The 21,020-nt window shown below is 39.9% G+C and overlaps 1 protein-coding gene across 4 annotated transcripts in view; it reads right to left on the bottom strand.

Annotated features, from left to right (window-relative positions):
- Nucleotides 1-778: 778 nt before the first annotated feature.
- pam (peptidylglycine alpha-amidating monooxygenase) overlaps nucleotides 779-21,020 on the bottom strand; it is a 39,482-nt gene continuing 19,240 nt past the window's right edge. For 3 of the 4 annotated variants that reach the window (XM_019894542.1, XM_019894561.1, XM_019894552.1), the window contains 14 exons: nucleotides 20,509-20,702; nucleotides 19,291-19,350; nucleotides 18,245-18,520; nucleotides 16,822-16,951; nucleotides 15,641-15,757; nucleotides 14,723-14,795; nucleotides 14,251-14,461; nucleotides 11,481-11,684; nucleotides 9,607-9,731; nucleotides 8,411-8,507; nucleotides 8,270-8,320; nucleotides 4,295-4,534; nucleotides 3,930-3,989; nucleotides 779-1,386 (listed from right to left, as the gene is read on the bottom strand). In XM_019894542.1, the coding sequence (XP_019750101.1) occupies nucleotides 1,205-1,386; nucleotides 3,930-3,989; nucleotides 4,295-4,534; nucleotides 8,270-8,320; nucleotides 8,411-8,507; nucleotides 9,607-9,731; nucleotides 11,481-11,684; nucleotides 14,251-14,461; nucleotides 14,723-14,795; nucleotides 15,641-15,757; nucleotides 16,822-16,951; nucleotides 18,245-18,520; nucleotides 19,291-19,350; nucleotides 20,509-20,702 (2,020 nt within the window). In that variant the 3' untranslated portion in view covers nucleotides 779-1,204. The remainder of the gene's footprint in view (nucleotides 1,387-3,929; nucleotides 3,990-4,294; nucleotides 4,535-8,269; nucleotides 8,321-8,410; nucleotides 8,508-9,606; nucleotides 9,732-11,480; nucleotides 11,685-14,250; nucleotides 14,462-14,722; nucleotides 14,796-15,640; nucleotides 15,758-16,821; nucleotides 16,952-18,244; nucleotides 18,521-19,290; nucleotides 19,351-20,508; nucleotides 20,703-21,020) is intronic. The other variant, XM_019894568.1, reaches the window with a different exon arrangement.

Here is a 21,020-nt window from a genome sequence, read left to right as displayed (position 1 = left end):
GTAAGATAAGCATGGACACAGTGCTATGGACTTGGCTGTTTACCAGAGTCTGATTGACCATTTACATTCCCACAAAACAAAACATGAATGTGTAAATATATCATTTTTTTGACTGACGGTGAAGGAAGAAGAATCAGTACAAGAGTACAAGCTATAATAGCAGCAGCAGTTTACCTCCTATGGTACACTTTATAATGGCAGACGATGACAAAAGGCAAAAGATGAAAAGGCACAAAATTTTAATCCAAATGTGGCCGAGTCAAACCATCGACGACAAATGAAATATAATGGCATGGAATTTTTAATACATGTAAGATATTTATGCGTAGAAGGAATCCAAACAAACAGACAAACAGATTATATTAACAACAAACAAAGGTTTGTTGTTAATATAATCTGACATTAAATTACAATATAAATGGATTCCTTTGAATCCCAACATTTACTTGTCCAAATCTCAGGAAAAGCTTTCTGGTGTAAAGTCACAAAAACTGTAGAATGTTAAATACAAACTCAGTAGAATGAGCAATGAATGAATTAAAAAAAAAAAAAAAGTTAACCATTATGAACAGCTATAAATGGGAGTTTTCTGTTGTCAGTCTTCATCTTTATGGAAAAAGCACAACAACCAGCACAAATGCTTGTAATTTTATTGTTGTGGCATCTGAACCACACTTTGGACATTAAAAACAAAAAAAAAAAAAAAAAAAAAAAACGACAGTTTGGTTGGAAATACCATTAAAGGCATTTGGAAGTACTGTAAGAGAGTGATGAGATAATCGCCACTGTATGTCATTTTATTTTTACCCAACTGTGATCTTATTTACGGCCCTGTATTTTTAAATACTCATGCTGGTTGTAATGCCGCCATAAAATATTAACTGTGTCAAATGATTCAATGTGAAAAACTTTTGGTAAACATCAAAAATGTCTCACCTTAAATCAACAAGAGCACAAAACTTCAAATTAAATGCAACTTTAGGAAAGAAGTTGAAAATCCAAGGCTGTTTTCGGAACATGGGCTTGTTAAATTAAGATTAAATAATTTGATTTAATTATAGCAACAAAACAAATAAACTTATGTACAGTCCCTACTTAAATATATAAACAATAAGGCATCTAACACAACAGTTACATGATGATGAATGACATGAAATATACCCTGGCCATGTAAGCAAAAGGTTGTGGTGCGCTCCAAATCTTCCTAAGAGGAGGATGGAGGTGGTGTGGGACGAGCGGAGTACTCTTCGTTCTCAGACTCGCTGCTCCCCTCGTCGTTCCGTTCCTGGTCGCTGCCTTCAGTACTCAGTTGGTCAAAGCCCTGACGACTGTAACCCTTATGGGAGGCAAAGAAGTTTCCGAGGTTCAGGCTGCCGACTGCTTTACCTGGCCAGAGGGGAAACATCACAAATTATGTTGCTTGCTTCATCCGGCTGTCTGTTAGGAGGCAGGAATATACAAACACTACACAACTGATTTCTCTGAAGCTGAGCACAGGGGTGGTACATCTACTGAAAAACAACACTTTCATTTTTGATTGTCTTTAAAAGGTGTGGATGCAATAACTTGCTTTCACATTTCACTGTTACCGTCCACTTGAAGTGGGGCTCCGTGAGACAGGTGGCCCAGATTCAGCAGATGTTGCTACAGCTGCTGGCCCGAATGAAAAAGTATGGCTTTGTGAATTTGATAAATCACGTCAAACAGACATGTTTCGAATTCTTTCGTCCATTACATAACTCCACTTTTTTTTTAACCACTTTAAAACAACCATTGCTGCATACAAAATCTGTCAAACAACTAGAACAGTGAAAACAGTAAGTTAATAACACAAACTAATGAATTAATAATTAACAGCTTACGGTATTCAACTCCTTAATCAATCTGTTAATACTAATACAAATATAGCAGACACCATTAACCACAAAAACAATTTACAAAATTACTATAAAAAATTGTGAAAGTGGGGAAATTGTGGAAAAAATGCAGCGAATAAGCAGCCGGTGTATTGGTAAAACATTAAGTATTGTGTTTTACAATAATACTCAGATATATTCATAGTTTTTTAGCTAGTCCCACCTTTCTTCAAGCAGCAGGCGGAGTACACCCTGAATTGGTTGCCAGCCAATCGCAGGGCACACATAAACAAACAACCATTTGCGCCCATAATCACACCTAGGCACAATTGGGAGTGTTCCATTAACCTGCCAGGCATGTTTTTGAAATGTGGGAGGAAACCGGAGTACCCGGAGAAAAGCCACAAAGAGAACATAAAAACTCCACACAGGAAGGCCAGAGCTAGAATTGAACCCTGCACCTCTGCACTGTGAGGCGGACGGGCTAACCCAGGGGTGGGCAAACTTTTTGGCTTGGGGGCCACATTGATTTCTAAATTTGACAGGTGGGCCGGGTCAGCACAAGATACGGTTCATATAAAAAACTGTATATGTTGACAGTCCATCAACAGAACAGAAGCATTAAAGTATTACCATACTTTTTTTTTTTTTTTTAATGACAACAGTGAAACAACTGTGGTATATGTCCTGTATGAACGTCCAAGTATATTAACAACATACATGTGTGACAACACAAGCAACAAAGTGCAACAATATATTGCCCAAAAACTGCGCATGACAGTACAGGTACATGACAAAATACAACAAAGTTAGGACTATTTGCTACAAAATGAGACGAGTAAAAGACCGGGTGGCTTTCTCTCGAACTTGACCTCCCTCGATCACCACACAAGACAGCGTTGCTCAGCTGATGTCGTGCAACGAACTTTTGAAGCCAGCCACGGGACGCTTCGAAGTCTTCGATGCCCATAGTTAGCGTTATGGAACTCGCTTTCTCTCTTATTAGCGGTCCAGTTTGCGGAAAGTTTTTAGCATGATAACAGTCAAGCCATTCCAGGAAACGTTTATTTACTCGACTGTCCGTCGAGCCGCAAGCAATTCACTCTGAGCATGGAAACAGCCAGAATCGGACTGAGCAAGAATCGCTTCCTCATTTTTCAAAGTCTTGTAGATTTGAGACTTTCCGACTCCAAGCATCTCCTGAATGTTTCGTACTTTGTAACCCGCTTCGTTTAATCGGATACACTTCACTTTCTCTTCCGCGGCGATTACTGTTCCTCTTCGTTTGGATGCTATGATCTACAGGATGTAAAAATATTCGTAATCCCACTAAAACTCACTGCAATAAAGAGTCTCTTGCATGTCGCTGTTTTGGATCCAATGATAGAAATAGCGGCGCGGACAGCCGGACACACTTATTCCGTCGTATCGAGCGGGAGTTGCTTGAGTTGGTGCTACTGCAGGCTTCCGTGTCATCTCCCCCTCCCTCCCTGTGCTCTGCAACTTCAAGTAACTGCACCACCTGGCGTTGAAATGCCTGTCATTACAAGTCCAAATGAAATGAATGCAATCATTTACATTGAACCTTAATTGTGTACCAACCTTCGGCGGGCCGGATTAAAAAGACCAACGGGCCGGATCTGGCCCGCGGGCCGTAGTTTGCCCACCACTGGGCTAACCAATCGTCGACCGTGCCACCCTTTCAACCTATCATATAGACTGATGAATAAGTACACGCATAAAAATAACAGTTCACTGATCTCCAGCCAGTATCAGCACACATGCCAATGTGTAGGTCAGGTCAGATTAGACCTGTTCATGACATAGCATCTTTCTAGATCAAAGAAGGATCAGCGCCGGCAGGCAATTCAACTCGGTGGCGTCTCATTGATGAAATCAGAAGTCTTCGATTTTGTCTTTGGTTTATCATTCATGAAATATATGGCTGGATTTATCCTCGTCACGCTGGCTACTTCTTTACAATGCTTCGATTTTCAAATCATTTCAATGTGACTCAACTGGGCGTGGTGTCCTAGCGCCCTCTATTGATACCACTGAAGAGAAATTACTTACCACTGATTTTTCCTAAAATCCCTCCAACAGCACTGGGCCCAGTTTTCACCTCATACCGGTCTGCAGACAGATAAAAGTTGGAGTGAGTGAAAGAAACAAGCTTGCCAAGCAAGTTGTGTCCACTGCATGAACCACATGCATGGATCTTGCACACTAATTGATAGGTGTAATTCTTTTTTTTTTTTTTTTTGGAGGAAGTGGCACCTATGCAAGTGAAAATCCAATCTTTACTTTTGCTATCTTTATGGCCACTTGGTTTACTTTTCTTGAACGAAAAAGTCAGACTATACGTATGACGAAACTCTCCTTTAACTGAGATAAAACACTGGCAAGCAACCCAAATAGTCTTTCCTGTCATACTTAACTGTTTTTTCTCCAGCAGATGAAGACTCCTACGGAGATGACAAGCAGAAGAGGGATGAGCAAGAGCAGAGTGATGACCACCGGTAGGAGACCTTGCTCTTTGTTTGGATGGGGAACAGTCTTTTTCTTCTCCTCGTCTTGTGGCTTCAGGTGTTGAGCCAAATATGGCTTCTGTTCAACTGCTGCAGTCTTTGACACGTTCTGCTCTGGCGTCTCCTTGGTTTGGATAAATGCCTCAATTTCTACACAGAAAGGAAAATAAGAAAGAAGTCTCGTTCATAAACCAAAAAAATGCTATTAATGTTTTAAGCGACATGTCTGTGGTGTCATCCAATGAATGGCAGTAATATTACTTTGATTTACACCTATTTTATTTGCATTATCTATACAGTGCCATTAAAAAGATTTGCCCCATTAAATTCATTGGTTTTTTTTTGTGCGTACAATCACATTTAACATTTTGGGATCATCAAACTAATTTCAAAATCTCACAAGGATATCTTCAGCAAATTTTTCAAAACCGTTCGATTGAAAACATTTCAAACATATCTGGCCCCATGTGGAAAATAGTCCTGTGACTCTCCCCCTTGTTAAATCATGAGTTAACAGTAATTACCGTATTCTCTGCACTACAAGGTGCACCTAAAAGCATTCAATTTTCTCAAAAGATGATAGTCAGCCTTATAATCCGATGCGCCTTATATATGGCTCAATATTCTGATTTCTTGAATGTAGTATTTTAAATGTTCTGTAAAGCGTTTTGTTCTAGCAGCGGTTGTGAAAGCTCCATATAAATACAGCTGTATTGTATTGTATTCCTTTAGTGTAGCTCCATCTAGTGGATGCATAGCGCAACCCCAGCCACTATTATAGCTTCTATTCCATGCGCCTTATAATGCGGTGCGCCCTATATAAGAACATTTTTAAAATAGGCCATTCATTGAAGTTGCACCTTTTAGCGCAGAAAATACAGTACTTTCTGACCACTGGAAGAATGAATCTGATCGAATGGCCATGACATGCGGAGTCCCTCGAGGGGCAGTCGTTGGACCCCTTTTGTTCAGTCTGTATTTGTAAACTTTGGGTCAAATGCTTTCGATTAGAAGGTTAATGTTGGTAATCATGGTTATGCAGATGACACACAGCTATATTTATCAATGTCGCCAAATGACAGCCATTTCATTCAAGTGCTGTGTCACTGTCTCAAGTAAATTAACAAGTGGATGAACAAAAATTTCCTTCAACTGAACCAAAACATAACAGAGGTGTTGTGTTATTGACAATTAAGAAAAGAAGACTGCTGTTAGAAAACACCTGGAGTCACTGTCATTAGAAACCAAAGACCAAGTCAGAAATCTTGGGGTGCTGACAGACTCAGACTTGACTATCAGTAGTCATAAAATGTGTTTCCATGTTGTCCTTGTATCATGTTTTAGTAATATTGGTGAGCTACTTTAGTTTTTCCTCATCTTTACTTCCGAATGTCGTTAACTGTTCTGTTTTTAAATGCTTTTAGGTGTTGTGGTTTTCTTTGTGCTATATACTGTATGTTAGCTTTTATAGATGGTTAGAAAGCCCATATTGTCTCGATATTTTAAGTTATTAACATTTCATACATTGTTGCAGTCTGTCTTGTGTTTGAAATCAAGTATGGCCGACTATGTTGGTCATCTTTGAATGGATCTCATGTTTCTTTTGTCTGAAACAAAAGTGAACCTTTTTGTAAGGTGTGCGGCCTGTGACATTTAGTATAAACATAACATGGCATTTAAAAAATATATATTTATATATATCAGCAATCAAACATGGTGAGGACAGTGTGATAGTCTGGGGCTGCTGGCTACTTCAGGACTTGGATGACTGTTAATTATGGATCAATTAATTCTGCTGTCTACCATAACATCCTGCATGTAAACATCTGGCCATCAGTTTGTGCCCTTACGCACAAGCTTAGGTTATGCAACAGGACAATGACCCGAAACATACCAACAAGTCCAACTCTGAATGGTTTAAAAAAAAAGGAGGTGGGGGGCAGGGGGAGTGTTGGAGTGGCCGAGTCAAAGTCCAGACTTAATCCGAATGTTATGATGTGGTATGATATTTAACGGGCACTTCATGCTTGAAAACTGTCCAATCAGACTGAGTGGAAAACAATTCTGCAAATAGAGGGCCAAAATGGCTCGGCAGGGATGCATACGACATGTTATCACAGTTACCAGTTATCACAAACACTCAATTTCAGTTATGACTGCCAAGGGTGGCATAAACAGTTATTAAGTCAAGGGGGGCAATTATTTTCTCATATGACCACATGGGTTTGGAAATCTTTTTCCCGTCTTAAAAAAAAAAGCATCTAGAAACTTCATTTTATATTTACTTGGGTATTCTTTGCAAGACATTGAAATTGGTTTGGTGATCTGCAACATTAAAGCAAAAATAAATCTACAAAAGAAAATGATCGAAGGGCTCTGACATCTGCCGACTTGGGTTAATTAGTGGATCCCAGAGTTCAAAGTAAACATGGTGAAGCTGGATTTAGCTGTTATGCTGCACACAAATGGAATAAGTCAGCCCTAAGTGTAAATATTTTGAATCCATATTAAAAACTTTGCACTTGTGAACAATAAATTTGGTGATTTATTTTTTGACCAACTTCATTATTTTTGTTGCTGAAACCTCTGCTTCACACCGCCTATTTACGAGTTATATGGCATGGTGAGAACAAATGCAAATGTGAATATTTACTTTGTAAATCAATTTGTGATTCATGTCCGCCCCTAAAAGTTTGACCTGCGTCCCTAAAATTTTAGTTAGGGCCTATTCTGTACCTCGTAAAATAAATTAGTCTGGAGCCCTGACTAGGCGGGGAAAACTACATGAAAAGACCTTGAAATGTTTTTTTCCGATCCGGTTATCCTCACAGGGGTCGCAGGGGGTACTGGAGCCTATCCCAGCTGTCTTCGGGCAGTAGGCGGGGGACACCCTGAACCGGTTGCCAGACAATCGCAGGGCACACAAACAACCATTCATGCTCATACTCACACCTAGGGACAATTTAGAGTGTTCAATCAGCCTGCCATGCATATTTTTGGAATGTGGGAGGAAACCGGAGTACCCGGAGAAAACCCACACAGGCCCGGGGAGGACATGCAAACTCCACACAGGGATGCTGGAGTTGGAATTGACCCCGGTACCTCACTGTGAGGTCGACGCGCTATAACCACTGGACCACCGGGCTGCCTACCTTGAAAAATAACCCAAATAAATCCAATGGATGCAAATTATACTTTAAAAGTGAAAATTAATTTAAAAGTTCAATTACATTTTTTCCCATCAGTATATAATGGGTGCAGGATTTGCATTCTCCACGTGTGGCAACCATTTTTTAAAATTTGATTATGCATCTGAAGTATAGTTTTATCAACAATGAAGCGGTGGACAGGCATAATGCAGTGAGGGCTGAGGTGCTCAATTAAGCATTTAAACCCAACATTACTCATCAGCGCCTCTCTGATGCCTCGTGGGAGTTTGCCATGTTTTGCAAATTCTTCGGACAACATCAGTTGGTGGAGGAGCAAGAGGTTTGTTTCTTCACCATTGTAATCATGCAAAAATGCTCAAAACGTGGTGGTGCTTCTAATGCGTAATATTGATTGGTCATATCAAACTTCACTGGTTCTATGCCACCATGGAAAAACTTTTCTTTCTTCTTTGTTAGCACTTTAGCGCGCTCTGTTAGGATCATATGGGCTGTGCATGCTGGATCCAGGCGCTGCGGCATATAAATGCTTGAGTGGAGTATGGACAGTTTGTATTGGACCGCTTATATATTTCAGATGTAGGTGCCAATCTCTGTTGGTCTTTTCCACAAAATCCCAATATGATATGTATACGTTTGTGGTTGTAATGTGACAAGATGTGGAAAGGAGCGAATACTTTTACAACCATGGTTGCATAATATGCATTTGGAAAATTACCTTCAAGTTCTTGAACTTCAATGCCAGCCTTCTTGACTGAACGATGTGCCTCTGGGATAGGAAACAAAGGTAATGAGAATAACCAAAAATGGGGAATGATGAAAAAAAAAATAGAGTAGTGGTAAAAGTAGTCGTACTTACTCTCAGCTGTAAACTTGAAAACAGTCTTGCTGGTCGCATCCCCGACAAAGATGCTACCATTTTGGGTAACAGCAATGTCATGAGGCATTTGAAACTCCTGAAAATGATTTCAATATAACGTGAAGCAAAATACATGAAACCATATTCACAAGAGGATAGCAGATCCAAAGTAGAATGCTATTTGGCTGCATTTGCGTTTGTCACAATTGTTGTTGGACATTTTAATTTGAATTGGTTTGGGATATTTGGCCCTGTTCGCTTCCTCATTGTTCTCCCAAATCAAGTGCATTTCTGTTTACATACAGTGGTAAGTTCAAGACTGAATGCACCAAAATGTGTAAAATGGACTTTCAAAAAATTTTGGCGAAAGATAAGCCAATTTCAAATTAGAATTTTTCTGAAATAATCATCGTGAGAAGAAAAGCTATATGGAATCAAAATCATTTGCATGAAACTCTAAGTTCAGGGACCACTTAGAGCAGGTGTACCCATTACGTCGATCGTGATCGACCGGTAGCTCGCGGGCTGGTCCCAAGTCGATCACGAGGAGTGTAGAGAAGAAAAAAAACAACTAACCATTTGTGTGTCTTTGTGCATGTTAGTAATATATTTTTTGTGTTATGTACACTGCACCCTAATCATCCTATCAGTCACACTTTCACAAAAAGTATTTACAAAATTAAATAAAATAAAGCAGATGATCTTAACCTACGTTGGCGCGTGACCTGCATCACCGGAAGTTGCTCGCGCTCAGCAGTCTGCAATTGCAGCTAGTGATCAGAGCTGTTCCGCCATATCATTTATCGTTATCATTATTCTCATTCAGAGTTTGTTTCATGTACAATTCGCCGAGGGCACGGCCAAAGAATGGGAATCTGGAGGGCCGAGAGAAGCATTTTAAAACGGTACGCATGAGCTACGATAGTTAACAGGCTTCATAAGTACAGAAAAAAAGTAGCATGCCCCCGTGTCAGGCTGTTTTTCATCATGACGTGCATGTGTATGCGTGTGCGTGTGCACGGTAACTGGTTGATCGCGGGAGGTTGTTTGTTCGAAAAGTAGATCTTCGGTCAGACGAAGTTTGGGCACCCTTAGCTTAGAGCATAATTTAAAGTCAAGTGGGTCACAGTTCAATCATCGCTGTAATGTATGTACAATTTGTACATACATTTGTGTGAGTTGAAATATATGTTTACCCATTTCTTTGGGCTGAAGGTATCCAGAATGTCCTTGGTTGCATAATTTATTGCAAAACCAGTTGGAGGAGGGGAATTTCCCTCCATAGATTTTCCATTTACTGCAAAGATTGTGCCATCCTCACCTGCACACAAGCATATTGAAAAGAAAGCATACATTTCATAGAGAGATTGTACTTTGTCCAAAGAGATCCAAAACACCCATGAGTTATATTAGAAAAATGCTCATTAGTAAACCACCCTCCTCAAATGGTGCCCTTCACTCATAGACATTATGCCCCAAATAACAAAAAGGGAATCTTCCACAGGAAACAAAAACGTGCCTCACCCCATATAGGCTGGACATAATTTGAATTGTTTTTTTGTTTTTTTTTATAAACGGTGTCTATCTGCAACTGTTTTGTGAAAGAAGTCAAGACTTACAATATTTGTGATGGAGTATCGTCAAATCATCGTTATTATTTTGAAAGGAAAAAAAAGTTTTTTTTTGTTTGTTTTCTGTTGGAATAAATGTAATTCTGTTATCCCATATTTACGCTCTGTGTAACTTTAAAACCTGTTTCAGAGTGATACCTCGCAAATACCTCATATACAATGGGGTAGGTTGATAATGGTAGACTTGTCGGACCGGGAGAGCTCAGGCTGCTCCTGTTCTAGCTTTGAAGACAATATCTTGTTGTTAAGTGAACGGCTTCTGGTCAAACTAACTGTTGCTTGTGAGAAGATAACATCAACCCCAGGACACCGTGTGAGGGACATCCCAAGCTGTGTACGTGGACCATCGACATCCAGCAGGAGCCGTTTGACGACATCTCAGAAATGAACTGTGTGTTCTCATTGAAACTCTCCTTTACTGAAACTGTTGTGGAATGTGAAAATACTCCCCACTCCCGTTAGAAGATCGTGTATCAGAACATCCTTCCAATAAATGCAAGGAGACAAACGCGCACTCTTCAGAGTTGCCCTGAAACCTGTAACGGTTTACATTGCAGAGCCAGCTGGAGAGCTGCTCTGAGATTGTGAGCCGAGACATGTTTTAGCGCGCTCTCTCTTGCAAGAAAGACAACCATGCCTGCCTCCTTAGTCTTCCTGTTCCTGATGTGTTCTTAGCATCTGATTACCAGCATTAACCTAACATTTTCAAAGGGTAAAAAGCCTAATGCTTTTTTCTACATTCATAATTTGTATGGATGTAAAAAAAAAAAAAAAACAAGAAGAAGCTCCAGTATATATGTTGTCTATTTAATTTTAACATCTCCTTAATTTAAAATAGCTTTGATCACCAAGTTTAAGTTACTGAAACTTCGGGCGAATCACAGATGCCACAAGCAGGCAAGCATGTTGTTTGAACAAACACAAAAATAGCTCCAATCTTGACAGATGCACAAAACGTTTGCTAAACGGGGATACAAGATATACTGCAATCATACCGACTGTGAGTTGAGCTAATCTCATGATTACAAATGAAGTCAATACAGTTTGAATATAAAGGGCCGAAATTTTACATGCAATTGCTTTTCATTAATGTTGAGAGGAGATGCTGTAAACATGAAATGTTGTACTTAGTGTTTAGAGGCGTTTTTTTTTTGCAGCTTTTTGGGGGTTTTAATTATTATTTTTTCAAATGCATTTTCACCATGGCGGTGGTCGGCCGTAGAGTAAATATACAAGTTGGTTAAATAGACATGTTGCACCATCTTCTGATCGAATTGGTGATCAAGTATAATTTTTTTTCAAACCTCATCACTGGTCGACCCCTACAAACCCTAAAAAAAAGATGCGGCCAAAACAACCATTTGGTAGGTCCTGAAGAGTCAGGACGGAAAACGCAAATTGAAGAAAGCTAAGCTCTCTGGCCAGATCCGTAAACTCACCTCCAAACGGACTGTAAGTGATGGCATAGACACTTTCTCCAAACTCTTCTTTTTTTATTTCCTTAACAAACTCTCCAGTTTGAGCTATAAAGCACTGGATGCGTCCATTCTCCCGGTCAGCCACACACACTTCATTTCTCTTTGGCAGAAATACAAGGCTGTGTGGGATCCGGAACGGTGTACGCCTTCTACGGTCTGAAGAGCCTAGATGACAGGATTTTCGATCATCATCATCACATCAGTAACCTTGAGCTAGCTCCAATTCACAACCAAGGTACTTTAGACAAGGAACAGGTCGAGAATCACGCTCCTTTATACGTTAATGAAATCCAAATGAACCCCAAATGAGCAAACAACCGCACCTTGGTGTGACATGGCCGATTTACAATCGGAAATCAAAATCTTCACCCAAATTCTTCATCTGGATGCCTCCTTCCTAATGTGAGATACTCAGGGGCTCCACTCCCTCGGCTCATCCTTCTGCACGCCACTGAATACTACGAGTAAGACTAGTAATAGTAATGTTAAAATGCACGTCCATCATTAATGTTAATCAGAATGACAAAGTAATGTAATTATTGGTGTATAAACTGTTTTCTCAGTTTATACACCTCTGCCATTTTTCTTTCTCTCTACCCTCTGCCTCTCAATCACAACCCAATCGGTCTCCGCTGATGGCCGCCGCACTTTTGTAGTCGCTGTTGTATTTGAGGTTTGAATGAATGTTTTAATGTTTACTCAAATGCCAAGTGCAAATCCAATTCCAATGCAGTTGTTATGCTGTGTTGCATAAAAACAGAATACAATTATTTGCAAATCATGTTCAACCTATATTTAATTGAATACACTACAAAGGCAAGACATTTAACGTTCAAACTGACAAACTTTATTGTTTTTTAGCAAATAATCAATTTAGAACATTTTGGCTACAACACATTCCAAATAAGCTGGGACAGGATCATGTTTACCACTGTGTTACATCACCTTTTCTTTTAACAACATTTAATAAACATTTGGGAACTAAGGACAATAATTGTTGAAGCTTTGTGGCTAGAATTCTTTCCCATTCTTGCTTGATGGGGTCTCGGTTGTCATATTTTACACTTTATAATGCGCCTCAGATTTTCAATGGGAGACAGGACTGGACTGCAGGCAGGCCAGCCTAGTTGCTGCACTCTTATACTACAAAACCACGCTAGTGTAACACCTGCTAAATTTGTTTTGGCATGATCTTGCTTAAATAAGCAGGGTTATCTATGAAAGACGTTTGGATGGCAGCATATGCTTCTCCAAAACTTGTATGTACCTTTCCTCATTAACAGCACCTTTACAGGTGTGCAAGTTACTCCTGGCATTGGCACGAACACAGCCCCATACCGTCACAGATGTTGGCTTTTGAACTTTGCTTCAACCACAGTCCCGATGGTTATTTTCTTCTTTGGCTCATGGGACACAACGTCCACCATTGCCAAAAACAATGTGAAACTTGGACTTGTCAGACCACAGAACACTTTTTCACTTTACATCAGTCCATCTTTGATGAGCACAGGCCCAAAGATGCTGGCGACATTGCTGGGTGTTTTTGATAAATCGCTTTTGCTTTGCATAGTAGCGTTTTAAGTTGCATATATGGAATGTAGCGGCGAACAGTATCTACTGACATTGGTTTTCTGAGGTGGTCCTGAGCCCATGTGGTGATATCCTTTACATATTGATCTTGGTTTTTGATGCAGTGCCGCCAGAGGGACCGAAAGTCACGGACATTCACTGTTGGTTTTTGGCCTTGCCACTTACATGCAGTGATGTCTACAGATTCTCTGAGCCTTTTGATGATATTATGCACCGTAGATGACAAAATCCCTAAATTCCTTGCAATTATACGTTGAGGAACATTGTCTTTAAACTGTTCGATGATTTGCCCACACAGTTGTTCACGGAGAGGTGAACCCCGCCCCATCTTTGTGAATTTGTGAATGACAGACAATTCGGGGAAGCTCCTTTTATACCCAATAGCCTGTTCACCTGTGGGATATTCCAAAGAGGTGTTTGATGAGCATTGCTCAACTTTCTCAGTCTTTTTGTCACCTGTCCCAGCTTTTTGGGAATGTGAAATAGCCATAAAATTCTTTATTTGCAAAAAAAAAACAAACAAATAGTTTCCCGTCTGAACATAAGATATCTTGAATGTGAAATAGCCATAAAATTCTTTATTTGCAAAAACACAAAATAGTTTCCCGTCTGAACATAAGATATCTTGTCTTTGTAGTGCAATCAGTTAAATATATGTTGAACATGACTTGCAAGTCTTTGTATTCTGTTTTTACTTATGTTAAACACAGTGTCCCAACTTCATTGGAATTGGGTTTGTATTACAGTGGCATATTTATCACCACCCTCAATACCAAAGATTGCCGCATAACAACAGGTTTCATTCTTGGAGGGAGTTTTTCTTGCCTCTGTTGCAATAGTGCTTGCTCATTTGGGGTTTATTTGGTTTTGTTTAATGTTCATTGGGGCGAGCTTTCAGACCCGCTCCTGATGTAAAGCGCCTTGGCATATCTTCTTTTGTAAACCAAATCTAGATAAATGAAAGTGACATATACATCAGGTCACTATTGGTGGAGCTTATACAGAATAAGGTATCTATATTATACTTTCTTCTAACTTGAGTCCAGAATGATCTGGATAGAACATCAGTTAACTTTCAAGATACTTGAAATAGCCTTTTACTATTTTGCTAAGTTTGATACTGTGACGCTCATGTTCTTACCAGCTCCCCACTCCGAAAGATATCTTCCATCAGCAGAGAATTTGAGTATCCTTGCATTACAGTAGCCATCAGACACAAAAATGTTCCCAGTTTCATAATCGACTGCCACATCGGTGGGTTGACAAAAATGGTTATGGTCACTTCCTGGTTTGAAAGCCTCTCCCAGAGACAACAAGGTTCTGTCACCACCATCACTACTCACTTTTAAAACCTGAGTGTAAAAAAATGAAAGGCATTTTATTGAGTTTCTTCAAACTTTCCTTTTTTTTTTTTTTTTTGCTGAAAACTAGCTGTCCAAAAAGAAAAAAAATTACCGGTACATAAAACACAGTACATCACATAACTCAAAGATCTTGCAGAAAACAATACATTTTTCATTGACAAGCATAAAAGTTGATAAAGCGCATCATATCTAAAATGAGAATGAGCTGATTAATAAAAAAGTTTTGCTAAAAGCTTAAATTGCTCTTACCTGATGAAGAGCCACATCAGTTACCCAGTAGTTATTGTCTTTGTCCATGGTTATTCCATGAGGTAAGTAAAATCTGCAGGATTGGAATTTTGAACATGTTCAACATTTAATGGCGACATGACAAACTGTTGATGATAGGGCTAACGATTAATTGCATTTGCAATATGATCACAATTTGACAAAGTGCGATCTTGTAATCGCAAGGGCTGCGGTCTAAATGGTCAGTGATTTTCTGTCAGCGGGACGCAGTGGGTTCATAGAACGCTAAGCTAATGTTGCCGTGCTAGCTTACAGCTTTCTTACATGCTCGATTATTTTCATCTTGCATGGTGAACAAAACTTTCTGTGTGTGGGGAAAAAAAATGTGTTGAGTATTTTGTAACGTTTTGGCTGTCATCGTATGTCGCAGCGCACGTGAGGAAGTGTCTGATAGCTTGAGGAAGTGAGGAAGTTTGAGCACACATACTCAGACGATAGTCAAGTGTGTGGCAACTTCAGCAATGACAAATTAAAACACATCTGTGCAAAGTTGTCATGCGGTGAAATATTAAGAGGATGAATTCGGCCGTATGTGTCTAACCAAAACACTTTTGAAAATATGTTTAATGATGAGGCGCTGCCTAATAATAATGTCTGTTGGTGCTTATTCGTTATTGAAGTCACCCTTACAGTATAGTATATACTCTTGCTTACATCCCAGGGGTTAAAAAAATAATCACAATTAGATAATTTTCTATAATTGTTTGTGACCATTATAGTCTTTGCAAATGTCTGGCGAAAGTCGTTGCAGCCTTTTGCCGTACCTTGAACGATCCCTGATGCAAATATTCGCTACATGCGCAAACAATTTAAAACCCTCTCTGCTCAGTGAGATATGGGGCTTTCCTAAATATTGCTTTAGCTCACAGTATGACTTACATATTTCTTCCAGAAGCCTTGAGGACATTGCCATTGTCCACATTAACAACCAAAATAGTGGACTGTTGAATAGGGCCAAGGAACCTCTGCTGATACAAAGCCTGGGTGTCAAAAGAACTGAAAATATGTGGGATAAGAAAAAAAGCATCAGTTTCATGGATTCTTCACAAAGACAATAACAGTTTCAGATATATTCAAAGCTCTGACATAATTTGGCCAGTAAAATTCTATCGTTTAATCATATGTCAAGTGAATAGGGGGTCATAAAAATACACCATTGACTAGCAAAGCAGAATTATATTTTGAGTGTCCTTCTTTCTCTCATATAAAGCCTAGGTGTCAAGTTTGTCGATTCATCTTTTCTTTGACACCCCCATCTGCCACCAGACCAAATTTTCATTCCTACATCTCAAGAATATTGCTAAAGTCCGCTATGCCATCTCTCTCAGATGCTGAGAAATGGCTCCACACCTTCATTTCCTCTCGGCTGGTCCACTGCAACTATACTTGCTCCTCGTAGGAGCTTGTGGAAAACTCTACCACCCACGTACAAAACCGCGCAGCTGGGATCCTGAATGGGAGTCATAAATTTGATCAAAGTACAGACCTAATCTCCAGACCCTCAATTGGTTACCGATCCACTACTGAACCTATTACAAACTCTGCATACAAGACAAGTCCTTCCAAGCACTCCCTGAGTCTGTGATGGATCCACAGAGTATAGAGACTTTCAAAATGGGGCTAGTAACTTTTCCATTTAAAAAGGCTTCATAGTTTCATAACTTGTTTAGGTCTGCAGTCACCCTAAACATTTTCATACCCTGAAACAGGGTGTTGTGAAGACGCAAGTAAGCACACTAGCATCCGGGTGAGCTAATCGGTGCGAAACGTAGTCTCTTTCGTGGCCAATCGTTGGCCCGCCATGATGTCTGGGACAAGGCGGGGCATTGCCTTGGGGCTCGTGGGTACGATTAGACGAGAAAAGGGGAGAAAAACAGATCTAATCTAGTGGTGCGCCACACTGCTGTGGGCAGCAACAGTGCATATGTGTCAGCCACATAATTATTATTCTAGGGTTTCTGTTTTCGGCTTTAATAGCCTCATTTTCAGTTTTGGCATCCTTAGTAATTTGCAAAATATGAATGCAGCAATTTTTTAAAAATAAATTTGTAGAAACTTACTCTGGTCCCCACTGATGGTCACCTCTGTGGAAAATGACCAGGTTGGAGTCTGAGTCAATGGCAAGTCCTGACACCTGACCCAGCTGGAGAGAATTCTGTGGCCATGTTGGGTCTTGCTCCAGATGGGTATCTGAACAGAGAGTTACCATTAATTGACGGAAGAAAATCACAGATGTCAGGTTGACGGCGGCGATGTGGGAAAAAAAAAAAACCCTTAAGAAAGTAATACTTTTAAATATTGTCCAAATACAAACCTTGTAATAATAATAATAATAAATAGTGGGATTTCTCACGGTACCCCTAAAACATGCTCCTAAATTATTTTGTTATTAAAGATGTGAAGTTGTCCACAGATGTCCTGAATGAGAATATTTTTTTGGCGTCATGTCCCTTGTAATTGACTGATGACAAGTCTAGGGTTACCCATCAGCCCAATAAGATCAAGCAATTTCAAAAGCAGATGACGACTACTATCCATTCATCCATCCATTTTCTGATCCGCTTTATCCTCACAAGAGTCGCTGGGGGTACTGGAGCCTATCCCAGCTGTCTCCGAGCAGTAGGCCAGGGACACCCTGAACCGGATGCCAGCCAATCACAGGGCACACATACACAAACACCCATCCGGGTACCCTGAGAAAACCCACGGAGGCACAGGGAGAACATGCAAACTCCACACAGGAAGGCCGGGATCGAACCCACAACCTCTGCACTATGAGGTTGGCGTGCTAACCCACAGGTGTCAAAGTCAAGGCCCAGGGGCCAGAGCCGGCCCCCCACGTCATTTTATGTGGCCCGCGGGAGGAAAGCATGTGTGTCAACAATCATGATTCTTGCTGAACTCTGTACAGAAATGTCAAATTGTCATGGGTAATAACGTTTAGATTTTGCACCGGCCCTCCGAGGGAAGCAATAACTCCTTAGTGGCTCGCGACAAAAAATGAGTTTGACACCCCTGTGCTAACTCGACCACCGGGCCGCCTGACTACTACTACTACTGCTACTGCTACTGCTACTACTACTACTACCACTACCACTACTTCTACTACAACAACAAATAATAATACCGGTAAGGATAACAATAAAAATCATTTCACAAAAAAAGCACTTTTAAAATCCCACCAGAACAGAAGGAAAAAAAAACTGACTTTATCATAACATCTTAGTTTTTGATACAGGCAAACGAAAGAACAAATTGGAAGGAAGTAGCACTGGAAATGAGAAAGAATGAACAGCAGTGAGGAACATCACCGATAGAAGAGACAAGAATGATGATGTGTAGTACAATCCAGATGTTATGATGAGAATGAGTTACGGAAATGGTCAGTTTAAAAGAACACATATGACGAAAAGGGCAATGATTTGTTCTGAATCATACAAAAGGTATGCCTGAAGAAATAACTCCCTTGCCCCGTACACCCACCTTGTCTTTGAAACAGCAACTTGCTTTTTGTCAGCTTGGGCATGGCCTCAAGCTGATGGAATTTATGGACTCTGTCCCTCATCAAAACAGGGTGCCTGTTGGTCTGGAGGGCCAGCGAAGCAGCAGGAGAGCCCAAGTTTTTCTTTTGTATTAAGCTATGAATCTGAGCCACCAGCTCAGGCTGGACCCTGTGTATCTTACTGGGGTTGTACTTATGACTGTCTACTACATCATGGTTTTGACCTAGCAGCTTGGACATTAGAGAATAGAGATCACCTGCACAAACAGGAAAGGAAAGGAAAGAAATATAAAAGGACAAGAAAAGTGGAAGCTTTTAAGTAGAGGCTTGCTTAGCTAGGCATAGAGATCGAGGTTGTTAGTCAGCTGGGTCTCAAATTGGACTCCCCCACCACCTCTCAATTCTATATGCATTATTGTTCCCACATAAACATTGAAGGGAAAAAAAGTTTCTAAGATGCAGGCCACATGCGAGTGGAACAAATTAATGTGCCACTAATGACAAAACACCTCCAGCAAAGTGGACATTTATGTCCAGTGTGGCCAGACTACTCCATTAACATAAACACTCAACCCAAATAGAGAGAGTAGAGTGTTTCGAAGCTGCTTTCTAGGATTTTTTTTTTTTTTTTTTTTGCAGTTCTGTCTATAAGGTTATTCTTTTGAGAACATTGTCATCTGTATTGAGGATTTTTTCAAAAACACAATGTGTCATTCTCTTGTCCCCAGGCTGTTTGCAAGCAGAAATGACAAAGATGAATGGACAACATTGTAGACCACTCCCAATTGGATCAACATTACAAAGCAAGACATATTTAAGTTTGGCAAACTCCTTTTCAATTTATTTATTGTATTGGTATGAAGAAGACATTGTATTGATGTCCTCTTAATGTTAAATAGATAACAAACAAAACAGTAGTTGCTTGTGATGCAGTATTTAAAAACAAATACATATATGACTCATATTTTTCCACAGAGCTCTTGCTGTCTATTTGCCTATTTGCCACCTTGTTTAGTTATTTGCTTACCCTGAATGAAAGGCTGCTCTTCACTGGCTGTACCTGGCAGAGATACTGCATCTTGGTGACCTTTGAGGAAAGTTGGTGAGAATGATAAGGTCACTAAGCTTATTGATTATTTTCAAGAACTGTATGGACAATATGGGTACATAATATCTACTGGGTAGATACTATCTACCCAGTAGATCGACGATACAGTACCTCGGGAAAAGTATTCACAGTGCTTTTCCCATATTTTGTTGTTATAGCCTTCTTCCAAAATGGAAGATTTATTTTCTTTTGCTTCAAAATTCTACATTCAACACCTCAAGATATTATTGAATTGATATATTGAATTGAATTGAATACAACTTTATTGTCAAATGTGCTGTACGTAACATACGTACAGCACAGATGAAATTTCTTCCCTCTCAAGACAAACATGAAAACATGTTTTGTTTTTTGCAAATCTATTCATAAATAAAACAAGAAATCACATGAACAGTACATACAGTAAGTATGCACATTCTTTGCTCACTGCTTTGTTGAGTCTTTTTTTGAATACGCTGCCACATTCAGCTTGGGACACTTCCCTTTCGGCAGTTTCACCCATTACTCTTTGAGACACTGCTTGAGTTCTATCAGGTTGGAGCTCTGGCTGTGTGGGGAGCCACAGACATTTACGGAGTGTTCCTGAAGGACACTTCTCTGACAACTTTGTGTTTTTAGGCACTGTCTTTATGAGAATATTCACCGTTGCCCCCGTCTGAGGTCAAGAGCACTCTTGAGCAGGGTTTTCTCAGGGATTTCTCTGTACAAGGCTACATTTATCTGACTCTCAAATGCTGCCCCTGAAAAACATTGTGCAGCCACCACTGAGCTTTACGCGAAGGAGGTATTTAGTCAGGTGATCAGCGGTGCTTGATTTCCTCCAAACCACAAAAACGTCTGGGGTTCACAACCAAGAGAGTTCAATATTTGTCCCATCAGAGCAGAAAATTTGGTCACATGTGGTCTGGAGGTCCTTCAAGGATCGCAAACTCCAGCAGGACTGCCATAGACTATTTTTAATAAATTGACTCGATCCTGTCTGGCCACACAATTTCGTGGACTACTGCAGAAACTGCTGTCCTTCTCGAATTTAAAATGTGGAAAAAGTGAAGTTCTGTGAATACTTTCCAGATACACTGTAATCACATTTGACCTCATATTCACATATTACAATCGCTGCAAAAATGTACAGTTTACCTGTTGAATGTGCCATATGCATCATGGCGTTCATGTTTTCGGGACTGACAGGAATGGGAATATTGGCTTCAGGTGGAATGTGCTGAAACAATTTGGCAGAGCCTTGTTTCATGCAGTTCATATAAGGGATGGCATGTTTGCTGTCCATGTAGTACATGATATAGAAATTGCACATTTCGTCATCAGAGGTACCCCTATAGTAGAAAGGAGAAAATAAGAACAAAAGCATGTGCTGTAAATATATATAAATATATAATATATTTAGGCACATTAGAGTCTGCAATTGGAACAAAAAAAAAATTCATCCGACATAGGTAATTTGACATCCCAACAACGACATCCCAGCATAGTATTATTTTCCCTTCAAACTCCATGAAGTGAAATTAAATAAAAGTAAATGGAAACAAGGAAATCCCAATCAGAGCAAAATGACAACATGCCTTAATTAACGATAGACGATGACGAAAGATGATCTTTCTGCTTTATATATATATATATATATATATATATAT

The sequence above is a fragment of the Hippocampus comes genome, unplaced genomic scaffold (assembly GCF_001891065.2).
Source record: "Hippocampus comes isolate QL1 unplaced genomic scaffold, H_comes_QL1_v1.1 scaffold123, whole genome shotgun sequence".
Taxonomy (NCBI): Eukaryota; Metazoa; Chordata; class Actinopteri; order Syngnathiformes; family Syngnathidae; genus Hippocampus; species Hippocampus comes.
This window is presented reverse-complemented; position numbering and strand designations above follow the sequence as displayed.